This window comes from Dermochelys coriacea, chromosome 12 (assembly GCF_009764565.3).
Source record: "Dermochelys coriacea isolate rDerCor1 chromosome 12, rDerCor1.pri.v4, whole genome shotgun sequence".
Classification (NCBI taxonomy): Eukaryota; Metazoa; Chordata; order Testudines; family Dermochelyidae; genus Dermochelys; species Dermochelys coriacea.
Genome location: NC_050079.1, coordinates 39,962,254 through 39,976,178, shown reverse-complemented (window position 1 = coordinate 39,976,178; position 13,925 = coordinate 39,962,254). Strand labels below are relative to the sequence as shown.

The following is a 13,925-nucleotide window of genomic DNA, read 5'->3' as shown; positions in this document are numbered from 1 at the left end:
CTGGGGAACCCAGAGATCCTGCGGATGGGACCAAAGGGCTTTGCCGGGGCTCTCACCCCCACAGAGGAGCAGCCCCTGTACTCTATTACCCAGCTGCTTTGTTTAGTGGTTTTGCAACCATCTGACCCTTTTCTCTGGCTCTTGGCTCCCCTCCCAGCGTAACCAGCTGCTGGCCCCACCCTGCCTGCTAGCAGCTCTCACCCCCTTAGAGTTCACAACTAGAATGAAGCTTGTACCGGGCTCTCAGGGAAGGCAAAGGGGACCCACCTCCTCACGGAGTAGGGAGCAGAAGGGGAACTGCAGGCACATGATTCGCAGCCCAGCCAGAAAAAGCTAGCCCTAGACGACCCTACAGATTCGATGAACCCAGCAATCTGCGCCCTGAGCCATACTTGGGTGACCCATCCCCCGGACAGACAACCAGGCTGATGGAAGATTGCTTCTGCTGCCACCCCTAGGAAGGGTCTACACTGCGCTGGACAGCAGCTTTGCTCCACCACTGAATCTGCACCGCTGCAGTATAGACGGGCCTTGCAGCAACCCCGATGTTCCCCCCCATACTAATGTTTGGTAACACCAAGCCCCAAGATGGGACATGGCGTGGGAGGAGGGGGGGAGAAGAAGAATTCCCTGTGCCCGTGGGGATACTGACTGAAGGCATTAACAGGGAGTAGGGCATCACCCCCCACATCGTCCCTGGCTGCACCATTGGGAAGAGCGCCAGGATGCAGATCGGAACTAGCCCAATGTAAATCCCAGGCCTTTGCAAGGCTCCCTCCCACAATCTATCATAGGAAGTCCCTATGATTTCCCCAGCAGCTACACTCCGTGCACCCCTGCTCAGGCTCTGGGTCCCAGGCTCCAGCTGCCCAAAGCTGCTTGGAGGATGGAGGGCTTGGCTTTTCCCATCGCATTGCTGTGGTCTTTCCCAGCCTCGCTCGCAGCCACATTGGAGATGCTGTTGAAAGCAAAAGGCAGGGCTGGGCCAGGAAGCCCAGGGCAGCAGTGTGAAAGTGGAAACACCATATACACCATCTGCAGGAGCACACGCTCCACAGGTGGCAGGCAGAGACACACCATCTGCTGAGCCATCTTCGGGGAGCGAGCAGTCACAGCTATATTTTTAGGACAGATTTCCTCCCTCCCACCTGCAGACGCATGTACAGCCTTTCGGCTCTCTCTCTAACAAGTCCTTTCCTTTCCCCAGGGCCTGCAGCCCGCGTGCATCAGGGCAAACAGAAGCCCAGGACGGTGGAGAAGGCAGGAGCCAAGACACACTAGAGATAGGAGAAGCCAGGACCACTTAAAGTCAGGAGGGCTCCAGACTGCAAAGACTTCTGGGGGATTTTTTCCCAGTTCTCCATCTGAGAGATGGGTGAGGTGTAGCAGGAACCTGTGGCTGGGTGAGGGCTGCAGTCTAGAGGGTGCACGACTGAGGTGTGTTAGAGGTGTGCCGGCAGGCCCAGGGCATGGCACCAGGCCAGGTCTGATCATGTCAGTTCTCAGGCCCTCTGGAAGGCCCTCCTACGAGACAAGTTCAAGATGAGAACAGCTGCAGACACCCACCCGCCCAGCCCGCTGTACGTAGAACTGACAGGCCCAGCACCGAGTTCCTGCTCCCGCCTGCACTCCCTGACCCCGCCCCACATGGGAAAATGAGAACTCGTCACACCAGCCTGGCTGCTACTGCGCTGGCCCCGCTCGCGGAGTGGGGAAGTGAAGCCAGCGCGAAGGGGAAGTTGTTGGAAAGTCAGACCGGAATGGGTGATAGGGAAGACGGAGCTGGGCTTGGTCACAGATGGTTCCTGTTGGGGGAAGAACAAGGGTACAGCTGCCCAGACCTCCTCCCCTGCTGCATTATCACCAGCAGGCAGCTGTTTGCCTTCCCCTCTCACCATAGGACACACGTCCCCCTCCACATCAACCCTGGCTGTCACATGAGCACCCAGCACCCCTTGCAAAGCACACTCCAGAGCAGGCTGGACAGCAGTAAGTCAGAGAGACTCAGGGGCAGGGTGCCCTAGGGACAGGTAACCAGCAGCCGCTGGCAGCATTTTCTGTTAAGCAATCAGCAGGAGTGGCCGGAGCTCTCCAGCCTGCCTCTCCTCTTCTGTGGATTTGGAACAGCTCCTCTCCCCTGCAAAGCGGCTGAGAGCATGCGAGAGAGACATTCACCCTCCAGAGCCCCTTGATGCAGCTAGCCTTCATCAGAGAGCTCAGGTAGAGCTTTGGAAGGATCCTCTCCAGCAGTGCTGGCAGCAGAGGGCCTGGCACTGCAGAGGGCATTTCTGGAGCCCACCACCACACAGTTCATCTGGCACTGCAAGCACAGGCTGGGCTTTAATGGTTGGAGGCTCTTCCAAGCTGGAAAACCGACCTTCAGCCTCCACTTGCCATGGCGCCTGGGGAAGGGGCTCCAGGAGAACTGGCCAAGGTAAGGACACAAGGTCTCTGGATGGGAGGTGAAACAAGCCAATCCTGAAAGGGCAGGTGGTAGCAATTACAGCTGCCAGCCTGTCCGCTTTGTTTACACGCACAACGAGGGCTGAGATGTTGACTCATCCCATATATCAAACAGGATTTCAGTGCAGTGGAGCAGCCCATAACTAGCCAGACAGGTGTTCATCGCAGGGAAAGCCCTGGGCACAAACAAGCCCTTGCACTTGCTGGGTGGCAAACACAGACCGACTCGGTGCAAGGGCCCCACAGCAGGTGGGAGATGCACTTGTTTTCCAAAGGTGGGAACTTAATGTGAGCTTGACTTGGTGACTAGGCAAAGCCAATGGCACCTCAGACAAACAAACCAGATAGACCAGGGGGAGCAGAGCCCCAGGGAGCTGCCAGACTGGTTCATACAGCAGCAGGACTGTCACCTGTCCCAGAGTATTAGGAGGAGGCAGCCAGGTTTGGAGCAGAGAGATGTTTGACTGTATTTCTGGTCTCCAATCTGTGAGCAACACAGGACAATGGAGGGATTTTGTTACAGAGCTGGAGGAAGGTGTATCCTGAGTTGGCAGTGTCTGCTTTGCAATTAACATTTCCATAATGACTAATCAGGCTCGTTCATGTTTTATTTACAGGTTTTAAATCCTGAATTTACTCGGTGCTTTCTTTAATTATCAGGTCACTTGCTCATGTGTAATTCTGAATCTTGTTTTAATTTTTCCACTCTAATTCCCTGGCAGCAATTTTGGGCCAGATTCTGAGCTCACTTACCCCAGAGAGTCTCACTGGCTCCACCAAAGTTACCCTGGTATAATGCCCTCTGTTTTTTCCACCAAATGCATCCGATGAAGTGAGCTGTAGCTCACGAAAGCTTATGCTCTAATAAATTTGTTAGTCTCTAAGGTGCCACAAGTACTCCTTTTCTTTTTCCTGGTATAATGGAGATCAAGATCTGGCCCCGCCTGCACCAGTCCCTGAGGTGTGTGGGTATCATTGCGGCTATTGGCTATCGGTGCTCCTAATGAGCTGTCAATTACTGCTCCATGTCAGGGAGACAGCTCAGGGGGGCTGCAGGAGCTGGAGTTAAAACCGTTCCCTTGTGGATCCATCTAGTCTCCGTAACGCATTTTCCCCCAGACACTCTCATTCCTAGAGTTGCTACAGCGCTGATAATGTTCTGCTAGGGGAGGCAGTGGAGATGGGAAGGAAACAGGGCAGCCCAGCATGGTGATAGCACCACATGATCATGAGGGGATCCGAGGCCTGAGCGTGAAGCAAGTGGGGTCGGTGGGGCAAAGGGAGCCACATGGTTGGGCTCTGGAGGGAAATGCTCCTACCACTCCCGGCTAGCAGGAGGGTCTCCGCCCTGCAGAGCTTTCGAGGATGCTGGGGGGAGCCCAGAGAAAGGCCCTGCCGTCCCCGCAAGCAAAGGGAGGAAGGGTGCAGGGCTTCATGAGGTCCAGCCCACTAACCCAGTGCACATGTAAGTGTAGGAGCTGCTGCGCCCATCCCAAGTGACTCCAGGGGGTTAGAATCATGGAACTGCCGGGCTGGAAGGACCGCGAGAACTCATCTAGTCCAGTGGTGTGCACTGAGGCAGGGCCAAGTAAACCCAGACTGTCCCTGACAGGGGTTTGACCCACCTGTTCTTTCAATCCTCCAAGGACAGGGATTCCACAGCCTCTCTCAGTCCCCGTTCCAGTGTTTCACTCCCCTGGACGTTAGGAAGCTTTTCCTAATATCTCACCTCAGTCTGCCATACGGCAGATTAAGCCCATCACATCTCCTACTTTCAGTGGCCATGGAGAACAGTTGATCCCGTTCTTTTTAAAGCAGCCCTTCACTAATTTGAGGACCGTTATCAGGTCCCTGCTCGGCCTTTTCTCAGAACTAAACATACCCAGGGTTTTTAGAAAACCTGAGCTAGGAGGAATGGTTAAACCCTTTCTCATTTCTCTTCTGGACTCTCTCGCATTTGTCCACATCTTTGCTCAAGTAGGGGCACCCAGAACTGGACACAGGACTCCAGCTGAGGCCTCCCCAGTGCCGAGTAGAGCGGGACCATCACCTCCCATGTCTTACATACAACATGCCTGTTGATACATCCCAGAATGATAGTAGCCTTTGTTGCAACAGCATCATGGTGTTGACTCATAGTCCACGTGTGACTCACTCTCACCCCCAGAGCCTTTTCAGCAGCTTGGCTGCCTTGCCTGTTAGTCCCCAACTGGTAGTTGTGCATTTGAATTGGGGGTCTGTCCCTGGTGCTGCGTCTCTGCACCAGCACCTGGCAGCATGATTTTAAAGGCGAATACACACGAGGAACCGGGCTGTCTAGAAGCCAGGGGATCCCCGACACACACGGTTAGAGAGCATTCCGGAGACACAGCTCCCAGCCTCCACCCCAGTGCTGCCCAAAGGCCTGCTCCCACAGTCAGGTGGGGCTCAGCACCGCTCAGGATTAGGTCCTGAGGCACGTGGGGACACATCCCATGAGGCTTCCCACATCTACAGCACCGTACAGCCCTGTAGAGAATCACACCAGGTAACATGGGCAGAGTGGCTCCGTCCCAGTGAAACGGCAGCGTGTCAGAGAATCCAAGCTGGAGTGACACCCAGCAGCAAGACCTCAGCAGATCACATGGTTCATACCTACGAGCTGCTGCTGCTGGAAATATCTTGACCCTTTCTCTGTGGATGCCATCCCAGAAGCAGGACTGTGCACCCTATGGCCTGCCCCCCAACTAGCATGGGCAGGAGCTGGGCATGCCCATGGTGGGCAGCAAGAACATTTCATTGTGTACAACACTTTCCATCCTCAGAGGGCTAGAAAATGTTTCCTAGGTCATCCTCACAGCCCTCTGGGAGCGAGGCAGGCACTATTAGCCCCAGGTTTCAGAGAGGTGCAGTGACTTAGCCAGGACCACAGAGAGCGTCTGTGTCAAAGGCAGGATGAGAACTCAGGAGACCTCTGGCTCCCAGTCCTGTGTTCTGACCTCACCTCTCCTAAGAGAAGAGCTGGCAGGAGCAAGCTGTAGCTCACGAAAGCTTATGCTCAAATAAATTTGTTAGTCTCTAAGGTGCCACAAGTCCTCCTTTTCTTTTTGATGTTCTTAGTAAGTCACTTTTAGAATCATGAGCGTCTGTGGGTTTTATTTACTGGCCTTAGGATACTGGGTCTCGGTTTTCTTTTCAATATTCTTCTCGGAGACCCAAAAAGTTGATCAACCAAAAACTTAAAAACCCAACTGGGAGCACATACAAACTGGACTTACCCTTTCCCCAGCAGCAGATGGGTTTTCCCAGCCGCAGTCATAGGCGCCAGCAACCCATGTACAGTGGCACTTTCAGGGTAGCCCTATAATGGGAGGAACAAAAGGGGAAGTTAACCAGACCTGCTGATGCTGTTTCGGGGATTTGGGCATCAGCTGTCTTAGAGGCAGTTTGGCTGGTTCCCCTTTAAAGAATGGACTCTCCAGCATTTGCCCTGGCATTCAGAGCTGCCCAGCAACAGGGTCTGTTTTTCAGGCAGAAAATAATCTAGCAGCTGAGCTGATTTACAAGGGAAATAGGAACAGCCTGAGACCCTGTCTCCACCAGCCTTCTCTTGTTAAGGTCCCCCAGCAGTACGAGCCCACCACATCACTGGCAAGGGCAAGAAGCTGTAGCTTGACTGTCCAGGGACATGTAACCACTGCATCATTTAGATGGCCCCGAGCGGGGTTAAGAAACAAGGGGCTCAGAGGGCTGGCGGCCAGCCTGCACTAGTGCTCCCCTCCTTCTTACCAGGAAGAGGAAATTGCTGTGAAGAAATCATGCTGCAGACACAGCATAAAGGTCCAGCAGCTGCACCTGAAACCAGCTGCGTGTAGCAGATTCACCTGGCTATCGGGGGAGCAATGGTGCCCTTGAGAGCAGACTGTGCAGTGCAGGCATGTCTGACCCGAGTCAGCCCCAGCACCAGGGTTTCTTTGACAAGCAACATGGGAGAGCAAGGGGAAGAGATTCCCTCCCCCCGAGCAGGCTATGCAGTGACTTCCAGCTAGGAGAGGCTTATAGCAGGTCTTATTGGCTCGCCAGAAAGCCTCCATCATACCCAGGACCACTCCAGGTGGATATCAATGCAGAGAGCAAACTTCGCCACTACATCTGGTCACCCATCACACCCCCACACTGGCTAAGGGGGGAAAAAGCCAAACCTTTGCCTTTAGTCCTCTCAGCAGAGTGGAGAGTGAATAATAGCACAGCTGTGGGCATTTGGGGCAACCATAACTCACACACACAAGAACACCCACAGGTGCCCTCCCAGCTGATGCTCTCTCTAGTTTAAAGCCCTCAGCCAGTGGCCCATAAACACTACAGCTCCCCAGGAATGTCAGAGGATGTCAGCCCTGGGGAACTAGCTGTTTTATGGAGCTCCCAGAGTTTCCTCGGAGAGCCTGCCTGGGCCAGCAGGCCCTGATTCCATCCCCTTACTCTACCCAGTGCCGCTGTGGGAGACAGGGGCCGGGATTAACGCTTTGTTTGCTGCGATTAACAGTGGCCAGAAGTAAACCCTTTGCCTTCTGGGATTAACAGGGGCCAGGAGTTAAACTTTTGCCTGCTGGAATTAACAGAGCCCGCAGATTAACCCTTTGTTTGCTGGGATTAACATCGGCCAGGAGTTAACCCTTTGCCTTCTGGGATTAACAGAACCCAGGAGTTAACCCGTTTCTTGCTGGGATTAACAGGGCCCAGGGGTTACCCTTTTCTTGCTGGGATTAACAGGGCCCAGGGGTTAACCCTTTGCCTGGTGGGATTAAAAAGGGTCAGGAGTTAACCCTTGGCCTGCTGGGATTAACAGGGGCCAGGAGTTAACCCTTTGCCTGCTGGGATTCAGTTAGGGCCACTGCTCCTGCTCAGAGAATCGCAGGCTCTAGTTTCCCACAGTGAGTGCCATGCCCACTATGGGTCATATCCTGCCATGGGACTTTGCTTGTTGATTTCATTGGGAGCTCTGCCCAGGGGCCAAGGGGAGACCATGGTCCAGTAGGGAAAGACAGAGAATGAATGGATAATGCATCCTGATGGCGATGCTAGAGTAAAGGTGGGGAAGGAGAATGTCCCATCCTGAGCCCTTTCTTGGGATGATCTCTTCCCAGATGGTAAACGTGGGGTGATGGCAGGATCTCTCCAGCAGAAATGATTATCATTTATACCATGGGGTTTCCCACCATGTGCAATGCAAGGGACTTTCTAATCACCTCGTAGACTCGGTCCCAGCCTTCGGACACTTACATTAGGCAAACAAAGAACAGAGGAAGCAACTGTAACCTCTGAGCAGCGTCTGTTCAGGTTCTCAGATCCTGCCCATCACCATGGTATCTGAGTGGTCTGGGTGACAGCTGGCACACATTTTGGTAGTGCCATTTTTATGGGTTTATTGCATAACAGCTGCCCTCCTGCCTGGTGTTTGTCATCATCTATCTAATCTGTCCGTCTGTCCTACTGGAAGGTTTCCTGTAGTGCCCCAGCCTGGCATAACTGAAGCTGACTCAGGTTCTTGCCAGCTCCACAGCAGAGGTGGGGTTCAAGAAGGATCTGAATGGGGAGAGGAGAGTTCCCATCTTCTTGTAAAGAGGAAGTCTGGCCCAGTGGTTAGGCGCTGGTCTGGGACTCAGGAGACCTGGCTTGGATTCTGTGCTCTGCCGTACGTTCCATGTGTGACTTTGGGCAAATCCCTCAGTGTCAGTTGCCTGTCTGTACAATGGGACAACCAGGCCTGCCCTGCCGCCCGGGGCGTTGTGAGAAAGCGTGGTGGGTACTCCAGCAATGGGAGCTGTAGAAGGGCCTTCGAACGTTTATAGAGGACTGAAATATCAGGGTCTGGATCTGAGTGTTGCTGAAGGTGGAGGATGCAGAGCTCAGCTCTCTAATAATAACTCAGGGTCAGTCTCTCCTGGTCGCCCCGCCATTGCCTTGCGGCATGGAGAATTCTTTCCCCACCAGCGGTGGGCGGTGCCACAAATGCAGGGTCTCCATGCAGTAAGCTTTGGAGCTCAGTTCATTGCTGGGTGGCTGCTCATTTGCACACATTATTGACCGGAAGGGCGATCCAAGGGGAGCTCTGGCAGCTGTCAGGGGTGATACACCGTTCAGCTGCTGGCAGGAGCAGTGTTTATTTTATTGGCAGGGTATCTCTGCAAACTTCCTGATTTCCTTGCCGTGAGGAAGAGAGCGATAATGCTGGCTGGTCCATGGCCCACCCTTCGCTCTGGCTTCAGTTATCTCAGAGGAGCACTGGAGCAGGGAGGGGCGGGGGGAAAGGAAATGAAATCAAACAGAGAGGGCACGGTTTTCTGCTTTTGATAACAAGCCCTGCTTAGCCTGGGAACTTGGAAATAGGGCAAGGTGATCACAGCCAGCCAACAACATCCCCTGCTTCCCTTGATGCATCTGTTCCCAGTAATTAACAATAATAATAATACCTACTATCTAGCCTCATAGGTACACATAGGACCTGCCACAGAGACTAAGGACAAACTCTCTGCAGTCAGGAACTTACAGGGCTGTGTCCACACCATGGTTTTTTGGCCACAATTTCCCACTTTAGTCAACACAGCTCCACTGGTGATAGCTATGATTGGACTCTAGTGTAGACAAGGCTTCCTTCACAACTCAAACCATCCTGTTATCTAACACTGCAGATAACGGGTCTAAAATGCCAGTGGCCACCCAGCCACCTGTCTACACCAGTGCTTCCAGCATTGCTGCCACTGAGGGAGGAGCTGCATCAGTCTTAGCAACAGTGGGGAACTTTGGCCAAAAATCCCTAGCATAGGCACAGCATCACTTAGCCTGTACGTGGAGGTAAGGGACGCATGGGGCAGGTGAGGGAAGAAGGAAGGCTTGCACAGAAGAAGGTGATGGGGTTGCTTGTTTCAGAAGGGTAAATTTCATGTATTGTGCACTGAATGAGGCAGGGTCCTGTCGACAGTATAGGCCGGGATCGTGTAATTAAAGTCTGTTTCACAATGCTTATGCACAAGAGGTCTGCCTTCAGGTTGCATGGCCAGCATCAATTCTGGCATTTCCTATCTGCATACTGCATGACTTTGCAACCTTAACATTTTTCACAGAGACGTTTTTGTGCAATTTCCTATGTTTGTTACATAGCAAGCTGACACAACCGAAATTCCATCCTGTGGAACCGGACTGCACCCATGGGTCATCAGCACCTTTAGAGCCACACCACTTGAGCTACCAGAGGAACCAGCAGCAGCGGTAGGCTGCTATTTGCCAGGTGCACCAGCCACTAGAGGGGAACAAGACCCACACTTTGCAGTGGGTTTCACACATAGTGGCTGACCACAGAGGAATGGGGAGCCTCAGGAATGCTGGGTTCCATTCCAGGCTCTGGAGGGGAGTGGAGTTTAGTAGTTAAAGACCCTTCTGCCCCTGTCCCCTTTCCCCTGACCTACTCTTGCCCCTGGAGACTTTGTGTGCCCACTGGCTCCTATCCACCCCCAGATCCTGTCCCCCATCTGCTTCTATTCATTCTCACCCTCCTCCGTTCTCTGTTGCTCACTCCCCCGCCCCACAGCTGCTATCTGCACCCCCCTCCCTGGGTCTCAACTCCGTCCCCTTTCCCCCCAGCTCCTGCCCCCCGCCTCACCTCCATTCCTCACCCCAAAGACCTTATACCCTCACACTAGGGGCAGGTCACTAGGGGGCCTCCCTACTGTGCCCATTCCCTAGGCTGTGAGCTGAGCTGGGTCTCAGGCTAATTTTGAGTGGACCAGTGTTCCCATAAGAACCTGCCTATGGACCATTGGTGTCAACTGGGCCCTCTGGCTGGCAGGCTGCACAGAGTGGCCAGGGATGGGAGGACGGCTTGTGGTTAAGGCCCTGGGCTTGCTCCCAGGTGATGCAGGTCTATTCCTGGTTCTGCCACGGACCCCTGGTGTGCCTGCAGCCAACCCGCTTTAGCTCTCTGTGCGTCAATCCTCCACCTGCACCCTGGGCCTTGAGCCAGAGGGGCTCCCTGAGGCAGGGGGGCATTGGCTGTGGCACTTGGGCAACGCCGAGTCCTGCGAGGTGCTAGGAGACCAACTGTGCCCTTGTCCTGATGGCGTTACCATTCCACAGCGGGTATCAGCTGGGCCCGTCCCCCAAGGTGATCTCTGCCGCCCCCTCCCACTGCACCATCTCACCAGTTGAGGGGTCCGTGTCCTGCACGGCTAGCAACGTAACTGAGCTGGGTTTGTCTCTCCCAGTCCATCCTCAGACTGGCAGGAGTCTGGAATGGTTCAGTCCAATGATGGACATGGAAAAGTAAGGGGAGAGCAGGGGCTGGGGAGGGGGCAATTTCCATGCCCCTGTGGAGATTTGCGGGAGAGGGGGAACGTTGGGCTGCAGGGCTGCACAGAGATTTGGGGGGGTTAGGGGCAAAATCTGAAACTGAGGCTCCTCCACCCTTCCAAAAATATGATTGGGGGTGGGTGGGTCCTGCCCCCAGGGAGTGTGACACAGAGGAGGCCAGGCCCTGCCCCTGAGAAGTGGGAGACCATGGGGGTGGGTTGCCAAGTGAGCTCCACCCTGAGTGGCGCTGTGCCCCCGTGCACTGCTCTGCCACTCACTCAAATTTGGCTGCTCTCCCCGCCTCCACCGGTCATCCAGCTCTGGTCACATGATGCTGGAATGAGAGCAGCCAATGGCCAAAGTGGGGAGCCCGCTAGCCCCATGGGACGGGTACCGCTGCTGCTCAGTGAGTGCAGGATGGGTTTGCCCTCCAACACCCACCCTGGGGCAGAACCCGACTCCCACCTAGTCACACCCTCTGTCCCCCCACTTTCAGTAGCACTCTGCAGCCCCTGTTTGTTCCATGGCTTGGGGGGCCTGGGGCCCATTGCCCCCTCCCACCCAGGAGTGCAGTGTATCCAGGGTCTCAGGCAGGCAACGGGCATCATGCCCACTGAGGAAGTGCCACCCAGCGTCAAGGCCTGGTGTAGAGGTAGCAGTGGGGACTTTGGGGTTTCCACGGTACAGATTAGCTTTCATTACGCAAGAGAGGCTGGCAGGCCAGCAAGTGGAATGGCAGTAATAGGGTGGAATGGTGGCATGGAACGGGCACAGCTTGGCTGGGCCAAGGTCGTGCAGCTCATCGGGGTCAGCGCCAGGAGTAAAACTCCAGCACTCCTGGGTCCCGGCTCTGCGCGGGGCAGTATCCCCCAGCAGGAGAGTCACTTCCATGCGCACGGCTGTGTGGAGTGTGGGGAAAGTCAAAGGGCTGGCTTCACGGGGAGGGGAGGTAGGCAGCCATCCTGAGCGAAGGCATCCCTGGATGCAGCGATAGACCTGCTATGCTGGCACCTGCCCATTCCCTCTTTGGGCCCAGAGGACAGCTCTCAGAGGGAGCCAGCGGCAGCAGCCTGGAGGGCAGCATATCTTGTTAGAGTGACTCTGAGAGGCCTATTGTAATGGTTTCTTTAGTTTCATTGTGGGCTTTGATTTAGTTTCGTTTTCCACCTGGTCCTTACCCTGGCAACATGGGACTCCTCTCTTGCAAACTGCCCTCGGAGCTGTGTAAGTGGGCAAGGAGCAAGCGAGCTCCCTGCCCATTGGCTGGCTCTTGCCAACCAGCTGATAAAGCTGTCTGCAGCTCTGGGTGTGTGGCAGGGCTGCAGCAGGCTGTGCTGGACTGACTTCTGTGACTTCTTCACATTGATTTTTTTGCAGGGACCGGAGGTGTTGGAAGTGCAATGCAAGCTAATTAAATTCCCATCATTAAAGATCCTTGTGCAGCCAGTTCCACCCTGTCAAATTGGGAGCACTTGCAAACAGTCTGCTATGGGGTTGTTATTTGGCCAAGCAGAAGGGGAGAGCGTTAACCCCTCCACAACCTAATTTCACAGACAGTGTGCTCCTGGCGGGGAGAACCAGGGCAGGAACCCAAGGTCACATGTGCTAGCTGGCAGCAATCAGCAAGGGAAACTATTTGACTTTCTTGTGCCCTGATCAGTTAGACCAGGGCCCATCCTGAGGAGGAGCAGCCTGGCCTCACACAAGAGCTTGTAACTATAGATCAAACTATCACACACTCTGTTGCACTATGGCCCTAGTAGACATTACCTCAAAGGCCCAATCCTCCAGTGCCCTGCACCAGGTGTAGTCATTACACTAGTGCGAAGTCCATGCCAAATGGGTGCACAGTGCTACTAAGTGCAAATGGTGGAGTTTCATGTGCCCTTTGCACGGTAGTAGATGATTGCACTAAGTGTGGGGCAGCAGACACCCAGCCTTCCTGCTGTCTAACTCACCCTGTTTCCAGAGCCCATTTTCCCTTGCAATTCGCTCTTGCCACAGGCAAGAAAAGCTCAGGGCAGCTGGGAACAGATGCCATTGCACCTGGACACCTTTTAAAATCCCTCCGGGGTCTCTACATGTTTTGTCACCCAAATACTGGTGCCCAGGGCAGCCTCCCTGATCCCCTCAGAGCATCAGCTTTGACCCAGCCCTGGCGTTGTTTGTTCTGTGCACTGCCTTCCCCACATAGCTACAAGGAATTGGTGTGCAGCGCACACTTGACATTGCACTGCATTTCCAACTCCTCCTGGAAAACCTGCCTCCCACTGCTACTTCATGGCTAGTTCTCTGAAAACATTAGTCCAACAAGCTAAGAGAATCATAGAAGATGAAGGTTGGAAGGGACCTCAGGAGGTATCTAGTGCAACCCCCTGCTCAAAGCAGGACCAACCCCAACTAAATCATCCCAGCCAGGACTTTGTCAAGCCGGGCCTTAAAAACCTCAAAGGATGGAGATTCCACCATCTCCCTAGGGAACCCATTCCAGCGCTTCACCACCCTCCTAGTGAAATAGTGTTTCCTAATATCCAACCTAGACCTCATCCACTGCAAATGTTAGGAAAAGGATAGATAATAAGACAGAAAAGATCATAATGCCACTATATAAATCCATGGTACGCCCACACTCTGAATACGGCATGCAGTTCTGCTCGCCCCATCTCAGAAAAGATATTAGAACTGGAAAAGGTGCAGAGAAGGCCAGAAAACTGATTGAGGGGGATGGAACAGCTTCCATGTGAGCAAAGACTAAAAACACTGGGGCTGTTCAGTTTGGAAAAGAGACAGCTCAGGGGGGATATGACAGAGGTCTGTAAAATCATGTCTGGGGTGGAGACAGTCAATCAGGAAGTGTTATTTACTGCTTCCCATAACACAAGAACCAAGGGTCACCCAATGAAATTAACAGGCAGCAGGTTTAAAACAAAAGGAAGTACTTCTTCACACAACGCACAGTCAACCTGTGGAACTCCTTTCCTGGAGACATTGTGAAAGCCAAAAGTATAACTGGATTCAAAAAAGAATCATATAAGTTCATGGAGGATAGGTCCATCAATGACTATTAGCCAAGATGGTCAGAGAGGCAATCTCATGCTCTGGGTGTCCCTAAACCTCTGACTGCCAGAAGCTGGGACTGG

General features: G+C 53.8%; 1 protein-coding gene across 18 annotated transcripts in view; it reads left to right on the top strand.

Moving 5' to 3' along the window:
• Window positions 1-1,059: 1,059 nt before the first annotated feature.
• CBFA2T3 (CBFA2/RUNX1 partner transcriptional co-repressor 3) overlaps window positions 1,060-13,925 on the top strand; it is a 108,450-nt gene continuing 95,584 nt past the window's right edge. For 3 of the 18 annotated variants that reach the window (XM_043495417.1, XM_043495419.1, XM_043495411.1), the window contains exon 1: window positions 1,684-2,434. In XM_043495417.1, the coding sequence (XP_043351352.1) occupies window positions 2,344-2,434 (91 nt within the window). In that variant the 5' untranslated portion in view covers window positions 1,684-2,343. Of the gene's footprint in view, window positions 2,435-13,925 lie in introns of all 18 variants that reach the window. The other 15 variants (XM_038368147.2, XM_038368138.2, XM_043495413.1 and 12 more) reach the window with 13 other exon arrangements.